Source organism: Pantherophis guttatus, chromosome 8 (assembly GCF_059756535.1).
Source record: "Pantherophis guttatus breed Tessera chromosome 8, ASM5975653v1, whole genome shotgun sequence".
NCBI classification, from domain to species: Eukaryota; Metazoa; Chordata; class Lepidosauria; order Squamata; family Colubridae; genus Pantherophis; species Pantherophis guttatus.
Window position 1 is genome coordinate 1,123,777 of NC_142070.1, and position 13,738 is coordinate 1,137,514.

The 13,738-nt window shown below is 48.4% G+C and overlaps 2 protein-coding genes across 10 annotated transcripts in view; both read right to left on the bottom strand.

Moving 5' to 3' along the window:
* The window catches only part of DYSF (dysferlin), a 124,840-nt gene extending 119,314 nt beyond the window's left edge, over window positions 1-5,526 (bottom strand). For 2 of the 3 annotated variants that reach the window (XM_087874428.1, XM_087874423.1), the window contains exon 1: window positions 5,254-5,526. In XM_087874428.1, the coding sequence (XP_087730554.1) occupies window positions 5,254-5,341 (88 nt within the window). In that variant the 5' untranslated portion in view covers window positions 5,342-5,526. The remainder of the gene's footprint in view (window positions 1-5,253) is intronic. The other variant, XM_087874421.1, reaches the window with a different exon arrangement.
* Window positions 5,527-9,705: 4,179 nt separating this feature from the next.
* ZNF638 (zinc finger protein 638) overlaps window positions 9,706-13,738 on the bottom strand; it is a 42,273-nt gene continuing 38,240 nt past the window's right edge. For all 7 annotated transcript variants that reach the window (XM_087874417.1, XM_087874414.1, XM_087874415.1 and 4 more), the window contains 3 exons: window positions 12,905-12,994; window positions 12,220-12,338; window positions 9,706-10,008 (listed from right to left, as the gene is read on the bottom strand). In XM_087874417.1, coding sequence (XP_087730543.1) covers window positions 9,925-10,008; window positions 12,220-12,338; window positions 12,905-12,994 — 293 coding nt within the window. In that variant the 3' untranslated portion in view covers window positions 9,706-9,924. The remainder of the gene's footprint in view (window positions 10,009-12,219; window positions 12,339-12,904; window positions 12,995-13,738) is intronic.

A 13,738-nucleotide genomic window follows, 5' to 3' on the forward strand; every position in this document is an offset into this window, starting at 1 on the left:
ATGTTTTTTAATTTTGGCTGTTCACCGCCCTGAGTCCCCTCTGGGAGAAGGGCGGTATACAAATTAAATAAATAAATAATAAATAAATAAATAAATCCTGGTCGTTGAGTGAATCTGGCTTCCCCGTTGATTTTGCTTGTCAGGTGGTCACAAAAGGGGATCGTGTGATCCTGCAGATGCTGCAACCGTCATAAATATGAGGCAGTTGCCAAGCATCTGAATTTTGATCATGTGACTGCACCGGTCGTAAGTGTGAAAAAAGGTCACTTTTTTCAGTGCTGTTGTAACTTCGAACAGTCACTAAGCAAAGTGCTGTAAGTTGAGGACTACCTAAAATCAGTGGACCGGCTTGCCTCCAGAGGTTGTGGAGGCTCCAGCATGGGAGGTTTTCAAGAAGAGACTGGAATAGGGTCTCCTGCTTGAGCAGGGGGTTGGACTAGAAGACCTCCAAGGTCCCTTCCAGCTCTGTTATTCTGGATTGTGTTGTTTCATTATTCTGCATTCTGTTCTTCTCCATCCTGTTCTTCTTTATTTTTCCATTCTGCTGTTCTGTTATTCTCCACCAGGAAGTCAAGGAGAGCAGGAAGCAGGGGCTCCTTCCCGACCCCCCCTGGGGCACCAAAAGAGAGCCCAGGGGAGGGGGCCCTTCTCTGCCTCTCCCAGCCAGAAATGCCACCTGCTCCTTTGCCAAGGGCGCCGTCATCATCACCCGCAACAGGTGCTGGGAGGGCTGCCAAGAGGGCAGCCTGGGAGAAAGGGGGCAGCTATGAATAGAGCCCGGGCAGGGAGGGGGTGGATCACCCAGTATGAAACAGGATCCTGGGAGGGAGGGAGGGAGGGAGGGGGGGAGGGGGACACCTGAAAGGTAATATTGGATAACAGGTCAGTTTGAAATGGAGGAAATGGGACAGCAGGTACTGTCCCAAAAACTGAATAGGAAGTCATGAGGTTTGGCAGAAACCGTAACCAGGAGCAAAAGGACCCGTAGACGAAAGCAAGGAAGAACTCCGTAAAAGGTAAAAGCTTTGTGGATTTTTTTAACAGGTAGGCCTCCACTTACGACCACAATTGAGCCCCGAATTTATATTGCTAAGGGAAACATGTGTAAGTGAGTTTTGCTCCCTTTTACGACTTTTATTGCCCTTGTGGCTAAGTGAAATCGCAATTGTTAAGTTAGTAATGGGAGAGGGAGGAGGAGGACTGTGGGGTCCTTGGGGCTCTCTGAGCTTGGTAGTTTTCTTGGAGACGTTTCATGACCCAGCTAGGTAATCTCATCAGTGCACTGATGGCTAATGAAAGCCACCAAGCTCCGAGAGCCCCAAGGACCCTCATTCCAACCCTGAGCTCCAAATCTTCTCCTCCATGAGATCAGCCTTCTCCTTCCTTGCAATCTCCCACCAGGCTTTGGGAGGGGAAAACAGCTCCTTCTGGCCACGGGGGTCCACCAGGGCAGGAAGAGGCTCTTCCTTGGCCTCACCATTTGGGGACGGAAGCCCATGAAATCCAGAATGAAGAGAGAGAACACTCCCACTGCCACGTCCTTGTTTAGAACACAGAACAGAGATCAAGAGGGATGGAAGGGGCCTTGGAGGTCTTCTAGTCCAACCCCCTGCTCAGGCAGGAGACCCTCTACCATTCCAGACAAATGGCTGCCCAGTCTCTTCTTGAAAGCCTCCAGGGATGGAGCCCCCACAACTTCTGGAGGCAAGTAGTTCCACCGGTTAATAGTTCTGTCCAGAAATTCCTCCTTAGTTCTAGGTTGTATCCAGTAGTGGGTTCAAATCCCGGGGCTACCGGTTCGCTATCGGTAGTGTGTGGCACTTCTGCACACATGCAGAGTGTTTTTGATGACGTCTGGGCGGGTGGGTGGAGCCTCCCACCACCACCACTGCCACCAATGGTTGCATCCACTGGCTTTGCTCCAGCAATAAAGAAATGCACAATTCCCGCTTTAATCTTTCAACGGCGCAATAAAAGGAGAAAGTTTCCACCATGCATGGTGAGAGCTCCGGACATTTGTCGTTTGGGGTGATTTTCCACCAGCCCTTTGCCTCTGCTGGCTCTGATTCCCCCCGTGGCCTGAGCCCAAATGTCCTCATGGCCCACCGTGACTCATAGCAATGAAATGAGAAACTCCTTTTTTTCCCGCTCTCTTCAGCAGAATTGGACAAAAGATCCTCAGGAGACCATCGGTGGCACCTTAAAAGAAAGGGGGGGGGGAAACCTGGGGACAGAATTGATCCTTCTTCAATCCAGACTCACAATTCCAGGAGAGCAGGATTTGTGCTTTGGAAAGTTCCTTCAAAAGGACAACATCGTCCACCCTGAAATGAGAACAAACCCCACTCCTTACTAGCACTGATGATGTTCCCTAGTTGGGTCATGAAACGTCTGCAAGAAAACAGCCAAGCTCAGAGAGCATCAGGGACCCCACAATCCTCCTCCCCCCTCCTCTCAAACCCCCCTTCCCTTCTACCACAGAGGATGTTGGGCTGACGGTTGTGGTGTCCCCAGAGTCACCTGATCCCCTTTGGGGACCCTCTGACAAGCCAAGTCAGTGGGGGAAGCCAGATTCACTTAATAATCGTGTGACTATCTCAGGGGTGGGCAATTGTGGCTCTTTCACAACCTGTGGACTTCAACTCCCAGAATTCCTGAGACAGCTTGGCTCGGCTGTCTCAGGAATTCTGGGAGTTGAAGTCCACAGGTTGTAAAAGAGCCACAATTGCCCACCCCTGGACTATCTTAACAAGTGCAGTGATTCGCTTAACAACCATGGCAAGAAAGTAAAGTAAAATGGGACAAAATTCACTTAATAACTTAGCAGCATAAATTTTGGGCTGAATTGTGGCCATAAGTCAAGGACCACCTGTGCTTTAAAGGTTGGAGTTTCCCTGGCAGAGCAGCAAACAGAAATGATGATTCATGATGAATGAATCCCTTCCCTGAGTCACTGACTCTCCCCCTCCCCACTTGCTGGACTATATATATAAACTTTTTCTGGCTTCTCCTGCAATGGACAGACGGCACTCAGAATCCTATAGGAAAAAAAAGAAAGGAAGGAAGAAGCCCAGCTGAGTTCCCCGAGCCAACGTCCACCTGCCGCTTTCAATGCAAGAGTGCCTACGAGCATGTGCAGAGGGCCCTCCGCTTCCCACCGTCCTACACGGCAGATTCCTATGTGTCAGGACTGATCAACAGAATCAACACGGCTGTTTCCTTACACCTGCCACCCTTTAAGGTCGCTTGAAAAGAGGGAAAGGCTGCCAGACTATTTCATTGTTTGCTTCTTTGTTTATTAAATTTATTTGCTGCCCACCTGGGAGGCTCACAATGCCCTAAAATAACAGTGGATATAACAACAGATAGCAGGATTGATACTGGACAGGATTCTTATCGACTGAACTGGCTGGGATGTGATGCAGGGACAGCCTCCGAGCATCTCCTGAACTCAGAGCAGAGCAAAACATAGCTGGAAGGGACCTTGGAGGTCTTCTAGTCCAGCCCTCTGCTCAAGCAGGAGACCCTGTACCATTCCAGACCAGTGGTTGCCCCGTCTCTTTTTAAAAAGCTCCAGGGATGGAGCACCCACGACTTCTGGAGAAAACTCGTTTCACTGATTAATTGTTTTCATTGTCAGGAACTTTTCCGTCTGAACATCTGTGCAACAAGTCGGTTTTAAAATATAAAAAAATAAAAATAAAAGCTCCAGAGACTCTCAGACCATCGTCTCGGCTCCCTAGTTTCTTCAGGGATCCAGGAGTGATCCATGCTTTAGAGTCATAGATGTGGGAGGAATCCTAGGGGTCATCTAGATCAGTGTTTCTCAACCTTGGTAGCTGCTGGCTGGGGGATTCTGGGAGTTGAAGTCCACCCATCTTCAAGCTTCCAAGGTTGAGAAACACTGATCTAGACGAACCGCCTCCTTCTCGCACCACCCTCTGATCCTCAGTCTTGGGAACTTTAAGAGGTTTGGACTTCAACTCCCAGAATTCTCTGTGCCGGCTATGGAACTCTGGGAGTTGAAGTCCACCCATCTTCAAGCTACCAAGGTTGAGAAACACTGCAATAAACTATTCCAGTCAAGTGGCTGTCCAATCTCTTCTTGAAAAGCTCCAGTGATGGAGCACCCACAATTTCTAGTGGCAAGCTGTTCCACTGATTAATTGTTCTCGCGGTCGGGAAATTTCTCCTTAGTTCCAGGTTGCTTCTCTCCTTGATTACTTATGGGGTGAATAGCCCACCCCGAGAGATTCAAACTGTCCCCCCTGGCTGAAGCAGGCTGGAGCTTGCGGCCCTCCTTCAACTCAGTGGGGCCCAAAAGGATGGGGATAGCGCCATGTTCTTCCAACCAGGATCAACTCACAAAACCCACACTGGGCCAGGCATCCCCCAAACCCTTGAAACGCCAGCAGGCTCTCCAAATCCCGCCTCTCTCTCGAGCGGAGGAGCAGCTCCTGTGGGGGCCCCGACCCATGGCAGCCGGTGGGGTGGGGTGAGATGAGGGGCAGGTGTGCTGGCTGCCTGGCTTACCCACTGCAACCTGGAAGTAGAAGGAGCAAAACCCCCCAGCTTGGCTTTTCAGCTCATTCTTCACAGCGATTTCATCATCCCCAACTCAACAGTTTAACTTTTATGTACTGTTTTTTTATTTTAATATTTTATTGTGTATCATCCAGAGTCCCTCTGTGAGAGAGAGGAGCAGTTTAAAAATGAGAGAGAGAGAGAGAGACAGACAGATTGACAGATGATAGATTGAGACAGATAGCTATAATTGGATAGTGAGATAGAGAGAAAGAAGAGAAAGAGAGAAAAAGAGAAAGAGGGAAAGAGAGAGAGGGAAAGGAAAGGAAAGGAAAGGAAAGGAAAGGAAAGGAAAGGAAAGGAAAGGAAAGGAAAGGAAAGGAAAGGAAAGGAAAGGAAAGGAAATAGACAAGCAGGCAGGCAGCAATAGAAATATACAGAGAAAGAAAGAAAGAGAGAGGGGGGGGAAAGAGAGAAGGAAAGGAAAGGAAAGGAAAGGAAAGAAGGAAAGGCAGGCAGGCAGCAATAGAAATATACAGAGAAAGAAAGAAAGAGAGAGAGAGAGGGAAAGAGGGAGAGAAAGAGAGAGAGAGAAAGAAAGAAAGAAAGAAAGAAAGAAAGAAAGAAAGAAAGAAAGAAAGAAAGAGGCTCTCTCCCTCCCTCCCTCCCAAAGGGGTCCCAGCCTCTGCCAGGGCTGCCAACTCATGCTCCTTCCTCCCTCCCTCTTACCTGCAAAGACCACGGAGCAATAGGCATCACTGATGTCCGTGTCCGGGGTCTGGACCTGCTGGGCCTGGAGGATGAAGACGCGGAGCATTCTCGGGAGCGGTCTGGGCCGGTGTGGGGGAGCCCCGGACGTCCACTTGCTCTGCCCTCAGGCCAGTCACCCTCTGCACCCGGGCCGGCTGAGCTGCTCTTGGCGCAGGGCTCAGCCACGGTCCGGGAGCTCTTAAAGGGGCAGCGCACGGCTGAGCAGCAGAGCCGTGCCACCCAGCCACCCCCGGCCCCAGAGATGCTCTGCTCTGGGGGTCGAGCCCTGGGGGGGGTCGGGCTAGTTTAAGGGCAAAGGAGCTGGAATGGGATTCAGCTAGTAATGGGGGCGGAGGAGGATCCCGGCTGGAGTTCACACTTCCATGCATGCACACACGCAAACACACAACAGACATTCGGACACAGCCCAAACACCAGGCAGTAAATAGAATAACAGAGTTGGAGGGGACCTCGGAGGTCTTCTAGTCCAACCCCCTACACAAGCAGGACACCTTCTACCATGTCAGGCAAGTGGTTGTCCAGTCCTTTCTTAAAATTTTTAAGAATTTAATATTTTTCTTGACTGTACACCGCCTTGAGTCCTACGGGAGAAAGGCGGTATAGAAATATAATAAATAAATAAATAAATAAATAAAAATCCTCCAGTGTTGGAGCATCCACAACCTCTGGAGGCAGGCAGTTCCACTGGTCAATTGTTCTCCCTGTCAGGAAATTCCTCCTTCATTCCAGGTTGCTTCTCTCCTTCTCAAATTTCCACGCTTCCATCCATGCACACCTGCACACACACAAATCTACCTACATTCGGGTCCAGCCCACCCACGAGCCAGGTGCAGAGGGAAAGCACCCCTTCCTTCGCTGTTTGCTTTCTTCTGGCTGGATCTTTAACTGCCAGAGAAGGGAAAGCAAGCAAGCATTTGGGGAATTTTCAGGCCCCCAAAAAGCTTACCTGGATCCAGCCAGGTTGAAGTCAGTTTTGTGCCCTGATTTACACACAGGTGTATCAAAGAATAAAACCGCAGCCCACCGCAAAGTCACAACCGAACCACTCAATATAAAGCCCCTGAAATGCTCTCAATAAAAACTATGGTGCAGCTACCACCCGAGGGGCTCTTTCCAGCTGGATGCTGCATTATGGAGGCAGGTCCATTTTCCCCCTTGTCCTAAAAAGGGGCAAAAATGGGGGCAGATGAAACCTGGGGACCAGGCTGTTTCCCCCTGAGAAAACCATCTCTGATCAAGCAGATTCAACCTGGAAATAAGGGGGAATTTTCTGACAGTGAGAACAATCAACCAACGGAACAGAAGTTGCATTGTGGGTTGGACTAGATGACCTACAAGGGCCCTTCCAACTCTGTTAATCTGTTACAGCTCTCCGATGAGGGTTTGTTTTTTGGGGTGGGGGGGTTGCTGGACCATTCTTCTCCTCGCTAGACCCGGTAAAGAAGACCACTTGGAGAAGATGCCCTGGAGAAGATGGCTGGGCACCGGCGGCTGAAGGAGCAACGGTTGGGTGGCCGCCTTGACCTCATACTGTGGTCCCAGTCTCTGGCTGCTGACCTTCTGACCTCCTCTGAGGTGGGCCTCCAAAGCTTCCTCTCTTGCTAGGCCAGGTAGAATGGGGGGAGAGGAAAGCTCTCCAGAAACCGAGGAGGAAGCCATCAACAGCTAAACATCTCCACCTGTGGGACAGGTGTGGTTCTACTGAACCGGCCAGTGTTGGTCAGCAAGGGGCCTGTAGACCTTTATACACTCTCTTCCCAGCCCCCGATGGTCCCCACCTTGTCTTCCAGGGCAGCCCCCTTGAAGAGAATTACAGGTTGTCCTCAACTTACAACAGTTTATTTAGGGGCTGTTTGAGTTACAATGGCACACTTTAAAAAGTGACTTATGGCAGTTTCTCACACTTATGACCCTTGCAGCATCCCCGCGGTCACATCATTTACATTCGGATGCTTGACCAGACTCACGTTTATGACGGTCGCAGCGTCCCGGTGTTACGTGATCCCCTCTGACAAGCACTGTCAATGGGGAAGCCAGATTCACTTAACCGTGTTTTTGATTTAACTGGAGTGATTTGCTTAATAACTGTGGCAGGAAAGGTCGTAAAATGAGGCAAATCTCACTGAACAAATGTTTCACTTAGCAACATAAATTTTGGGCTGAATTGTGGTTGTTAATTCGAGGACAACCCGGAATGCAGGGGAATTCAGGGGATTAAATTAAGTGCACCCCATCCATTCCGCCAAGCCGGGCTAGCAACATAATTTTAAATTGGGGTATTTTAAATTTTTGGGGTTTTAAATTGGCCAAATCTATTTAATTATTTTAATTTTTAATCATTGTTGTGTTGTGTTTTTAAATTGGCTGTACACCGCCCTGAGTCCTTCGGGAGAAGGGCGGTATAGAAATATTATTATTATTATTATTATTATTATTATTATTATTATTATTATTATTATTATTATTATTATTATTATTATTATTATTATTACTATTGTGTTGTGGGATGCTGTAAATCAGGACTCTCCAAATTTAGCCATTTTTCAACTCCCAGAATTCCTCAGCCAGCCATGGGAGTTGAGGCCTGCAAGTCTTAAAAGTGGGCAAACTTGGAGACCCCCTGCTCTAAACAGGCGTTTTCAAACTTGGCAACTTTTAAGCACCGGCTGAGGGATTTAAGAGCTGGGGTCCCCCGGTTTGAAAGTTGCCAAGTTTGAAAACCACTGCTCTGAAGCAAGCCAACCAGGGTCCAGCCGATTGGCAATCCTCCGGCCATCCGTCCTCTAGAGCCTGCAGGGCCTCCAACCTTGGCAACTTTAAGACTGGTGGACTTCAGCTCTCAGAGCTGCCAAGGTTGGAGACTCCCGGTTTATACAATGGGCCCATCGCATTAACCAGGTAATAACTGCCGATCGATGCCAATGGAAATGGATCCTTTGAAGGGTTGCTACTGAATTCTTTTTGGAGTTGAGGATGTTTTCCAAAGTAAAATTTCCCAAAGTGTTCTGCTTGTTTCTAGAAGTTGTGGGTGCTTCACCACGGGAGGTCGGTACCCCACTATCCTGTCAGAGCTGAAGAAGCTTCTTGGATGAGAAGGGAAATGTCTTCAAAAGGAAAAAATCAGAAAAAGCACCTTTGGGGCAACCATGACCTGGAGGACTGAGAATCTCTACAGACTTTTAGCTACACAATTTGGGATGAGCCCCCTTGGAAGGGATTTCCAGAGGAAGAAACATTACAGGAACCATTTGCATCTGGGGACACAGAGAGACCTCCAGGGGCTTCAACGGCCCTCTAAAAGGATGCAAATGATCAGCTGTCTGCAAGGAATATCAATCCTTCTGTTCCTCACTATCCTGTCAGAGCTGAAGAAGCTTCTTGGATGCGAAATGCCTTCAAAAGAAAAAAAACCCAGAAAGTCCAGTTGCCTCTTGAAAAAAGCACCTTCGGTTCATCTCTGGAGGTTTTTAAGAAGAGACTGGACAGCCACTGGTCTGAAATGGTATAGAGTCTCCTGCTTGGGCAAGGGGTTGGACTAGAAGACCTCCAAGGTCCCTTCCAACTCTTGTTATTCTATGCATCCCAGTGCCCCAACCTCTGTAAGAAATCCCCCCCCCTCGTCTTTCTCCCAGAAGAACGCCAGGCTGGAAGGCAAAACTTCCTCTGTCTGAAGCCACCCAGACAAGAGTTTTAAAAAACCCTTTAAGTTAAGCCTGTCCTTCAAGTGACAGAACGAGACAAACTGCAGGAACAAAAAAATCCCCAGCTACTTGAAGGTCTGACTTCTGTGTTAGGCGATACAATGACGTCAAGAAAAGGGTTGTGGGCCATTGGTCTTGGCAAGGACTTTCAATCCTTCACCTAGGGTCTCCTGCTCGAGGACGGGGTTGGACTAGACGACCTCCAAGGTCCTCACCAACCCTGTTATTATTCTACGTTCTAAATGTCTGCAATTGTCCGATAAACTTCTGGCTCCCGTTTGGACATTTATATCTCAAATTACTGTATTTTATTCCACTGTCATTTTAAATTGCATTTTATTCCATTGTCATTTTAAATTGCTTTTAGTAATAATTTGTTTCTGGAACTCTGCACTTTGATATGGCCCAAGGGCTAATCAATCAATCAAGAATATATAAAGAATACATTTACGTCTGGGGAAGTGGAAGCAATTTATCCTGGGATTCTGCTGGCTAGGATAATCTAGCGTTTGATGCTGTGTTGCTGGATGTGCCAAATACGATGACAAAATGCCAGACAAGATGGGCTCCTAAAGCTGCTGAGCAGGAGAACCCCATCAATTTGCCTGCGGTAGAAACTCAGGGTGCACAAACAACTTTACTCTGCAAACGGCACACGGGTGGCCATTTCTACCACTCAGAATCAAAAATAAAAACCCAACCTCTTGGCTCTACGGTAAGAATTTATTTAAGCATTTCCAACGTTATTGTGGAAGGAACCAAAGTCACTACACAATTTTAATAGCCTACTTCTCGAAGGAACCGAAGTGAATAGGGCATGAAAATCTTCAAAAGGAACCAAGTAAAAAACAAAACAAAACAGGAACAGAACACAAAGAAGCAACTGGACCCTCAATAAAACTCTGCAGAGGCACTTCCCGTCTTCGTATCACGTTAAACTCTCTTTTTCCGTATCTTCTTCTTCTTCTTCTTCTTCTTCTTTCTCCTCTGCTGGGCTCTTGATCATGAATTTCTGAAAAGACGGACAAACTTTTGAAGTCTTTATGACAAATTATAACAGGGGGTGAAGTGTTTATTTTTTCCCCAAATGCTAATCAGTTGCCCCGTTTTGAGAAACTCGTTTCCTTTCTATCACTTTATCTGCACTTTCTCAAGTGTGGCACCCAAGCCTGTACGCAAAACTTCAGGGATCTAAGAGAGGAGAATACTTGCCACTCAGGATTGACATGAGGGGTCTTGGGTGCTCTCTGAGCTTGGTGGTTTGCTTGCAGACATTTCATGACCCAATTAGGGAATCATCAGTGCCAGAAGGGGGTAGGGTTGCAGAGAGGAGGAGGAGGAGGAGGAGGAGGAGGAGGAGGAGGAGGAGGAGGAGGGTGGGGTCCTTGGTGCTCTCCGAGCTTGGCAGTTTTCTTGCAGATGCTTCATGACCCAAACTAGGCAACATCATCAGCGCTAGGAGGAGTGTGGTTTGCAGTCAGTTTGTATTCTAGTGGCTTGCCAATGAGTGTTGGTGGGGGTGGTCTTAAAGAGATTCTTTGGTTGGGCTGCTGTTTACTTGGTTGTTGGTCTGATGTTAACCTTGGGAGTTCATCTACGCTGGTGTGGCTGCCGATTGCCGGGGGCAGGTGCCGGGGTCTTTTTGTTTAGGGCTCTGCATTAATGGTGGCCTCAGTCCCCCACCCCCAAAGGATTCCTAGAACGGAGTCTGCTTTTTCAAAACTACCAGAGTCAGGGATCTCCAACCTTGGCCACTTTAAGACTTGTGGACTTCAACTCCCAGAATTCCCCAGCCAGCCATGCTGACTCCTGCACTAGGGCATCGGAATCTTTTTCCCCCCAACAAGTGCAGACAGCTTAGAGCTCCCCCACAGATGCTGAGGACAGGCCTCCTTCTGTTCCAAATCGATTCATGCTTACTGTATTTTTCAGAGTATAAGGCACACTTTCCTCACCCCCCCAAAAGAGGCTGAAAATTTGGGTGCGGCTTATACTCCGAATGTAGCTTTTTCTAAGCTGTTTTTCAGCCCTAACGAGGAGCTAGCAAGTGAAGCGATCTTCCGTGCTTGCTTTTCTCACTGCTTCTCTCTCCAAAGATCAGCTGTGCTTTAGAAGCTGTTTTGTATCCCCAAGCAGGGGATGAAAAGCGCGTAAGTGCGCTCAAAACCAGCCAACTAATGTGCTGAAGCTGACCAGACTAAGGATGCTAGGCAGGTGAATACCTGGTAGGCAGATCCCCCCACCCCTATTTTCCTCCCCAAAAACTAAGCTGTGTCTTATACTCCAAAAAATACTTGAACCCTGATCCAAACCGGGTCACTAGCGCTGATCTTACCTAGTTCAGGTATTGAAGCCGAGCTCAGAGAGCACCCAGGACTCCTCGTTTCAACTCTGAACTGCAAATATTCTCTCCTCTGTGTGTGGGGTAACTTGGGGTCTCTGCCCACCCTCTGCAGCCCCCCTCCCCTCCCCAGTCCATAGAGCGAGTTGGTTCCCCAATTAGTAAAAATTTGGGGAACGGCTTAAGAAGCAAGACCTGCCATTCACCAGGTTAGAGAAGGTGGCAGGTGAGAAAATGAGGAAACCTCTGATCGAATACATGGGATATGGGAAATACAGGTAGTCCTCGACTTACGACAGTTCACTTAGTGACCGTTTGAAGTTACAATAGCAGTGAAAAAGGTAACCTTATGACCATTTATCAGTCACAAGCCTCCTTGCAGCATCCCTATGGTCTCGTGCTTTACAGTGGACGCTTGACAGCTGGTTCATATTTACGACGGTCACAGTGTCTCTGGGTCATCTCGGGCCCTTTTGGGACCTTCTGACAAGCGAAGTGAATGGGGGAAGCCATCACTTAACATCCCATGTTACTAACTTAAGCGCTTCAGTGATTCACTTAACATCCGTGGCACGAAAAGTTGTAAAATGGGGCAGAATTCACTCAACAAATTTCTCACTTAGCCACATACATTTTGGGCTCAATGGTGGTCGTAAGTCGAGGACTAACTGTGGTTACTGGGATCCTTTGAACCTTGCGGCTTTCTCCTTGTTCATCCCTACCACAAAGACCCCGGGAAAATCTTTTGTGCAGGGATCCTTGGAATGGGACCCACTGGGCCCAGCGGCATTCTTCTCCAAGGCCACGGCAGAAAAGACAGGATTTACACCCTGCTCCTCAGTTTCACCCTTGGGGCTCCTTGCTCAGAGGGAAAAGCGGTACCTCCATGTTCTGCTGGTGAAGCTGAGACTGGCAGTGGCTCTTCATAGAGGCTTCGTCCACACAGAAGCAGGAGCAGATCTGACAAAAGTAGCCGGCTTTGGGGACAAGGAAATCTAAATCTAGAATGAAGACCACAAAATGAAGAAATTATACATTAACAAGGACCATTTCAGTTCATCCTTTCATCTCTCCTCTCTCCCTCCCATCCCATCCCTCTACTCTCTCTCTCTCTCTCCCTACCTACCTCTTCTCTATCCATCCATCCATCCACTATCCATCTATCTATCCTCTATCATATCTATCCCCCCCCTCTCTCTCATTTGCTGCCTATCTCACCAAAAGGCTATCTAAAGAGAGCAAGAAGCATCTTGATGTTCATTTTTTAATCTCCTCCCTAATTTTTCCCCTTTTCAATTATCACTTCAATTATTTCCTAAAACAAGAAATGCTGGACAGGGATAGGCAAAGCCCCATTCTCTGTCCATTCCCACTTCCTGGCCTCAATGTTTGGGGGCCGTTTCAGAGCACACTAACTGCCTACAGCCTCTTAACCGCTCAGAGATCAGTACCGAGTTCAAAGTACAGCGAAGACAAACAAGCAGCCGTTCTCGGCAAGTGACCTCCGCTGAACCCTAAAGACCATAAGGGTTTTCTTTCAGACTCTGCTGCCCCAAAGCAGGCCTACCTTTCAGCTGGCTTGGAGGCTTCGGTTTCTCTGAGGAATCTACTTTTCTCTGCTTACTTTCCGGTTCCTCACATTTGGATTCCATCCGATCTACAATAGCGACGTTCAGATTAGCAAACATGGTAACTGACTCCGTGCTGCCATCGTGCCACTCTCTTTACATACGTGGCTTGTAGCTGAGGAGCGGCTGCCCACCCACCCACCCTATAGGAGATGACAAGGCTGAGCCCGAGGGAGGGGTCAAGCACGCCATCAGTCTGGAGTCCCTTTGAGCCCATAAGAGATCCAAGCCCAGCCCACCTTGAATTCCGCTGACCCTTTTCTGCCGCCAATTGGCCTTGACCGTTAACATCCCAGATTCTTGTAGAGGGTTATCATGTAATAAACAAACCCGTTTTCGTTTGCACCCCCTTGGCTCCAGATTTCCTATGCTTGACACTGCCCCCTCCCTACTCACTTGCTTCTCCAAGCTTCAGATTGATTGACTGATTGATTTAGAAAATTTATATGGCCGCCCACTCACTCTCAGCGACCCTGGATGGCTTCACAAAACCAAAAGCCCCATATGCAATGACAACAGAAAGAATAAACCCCCACCCCATCCCAATCAAGGAACTACCAGCTCAGATAAAGAAGCTAGCAGTAAAAAAGGCAACAGCCCAAGGAACCACCAAGGCCACCTCCGTCAGTATGACAGGGCAAGCCACTAGTATACCAAATAAGAGCAATCAGTCAAACGAGCCACTTGATGGGCTCCCTCCCACTCGGGGTTCCCCAAGCCCATTGGCAGAACCAGGTCTTCAGGGCCTCACGAGAGTCAAAAGTGGGGGCCAG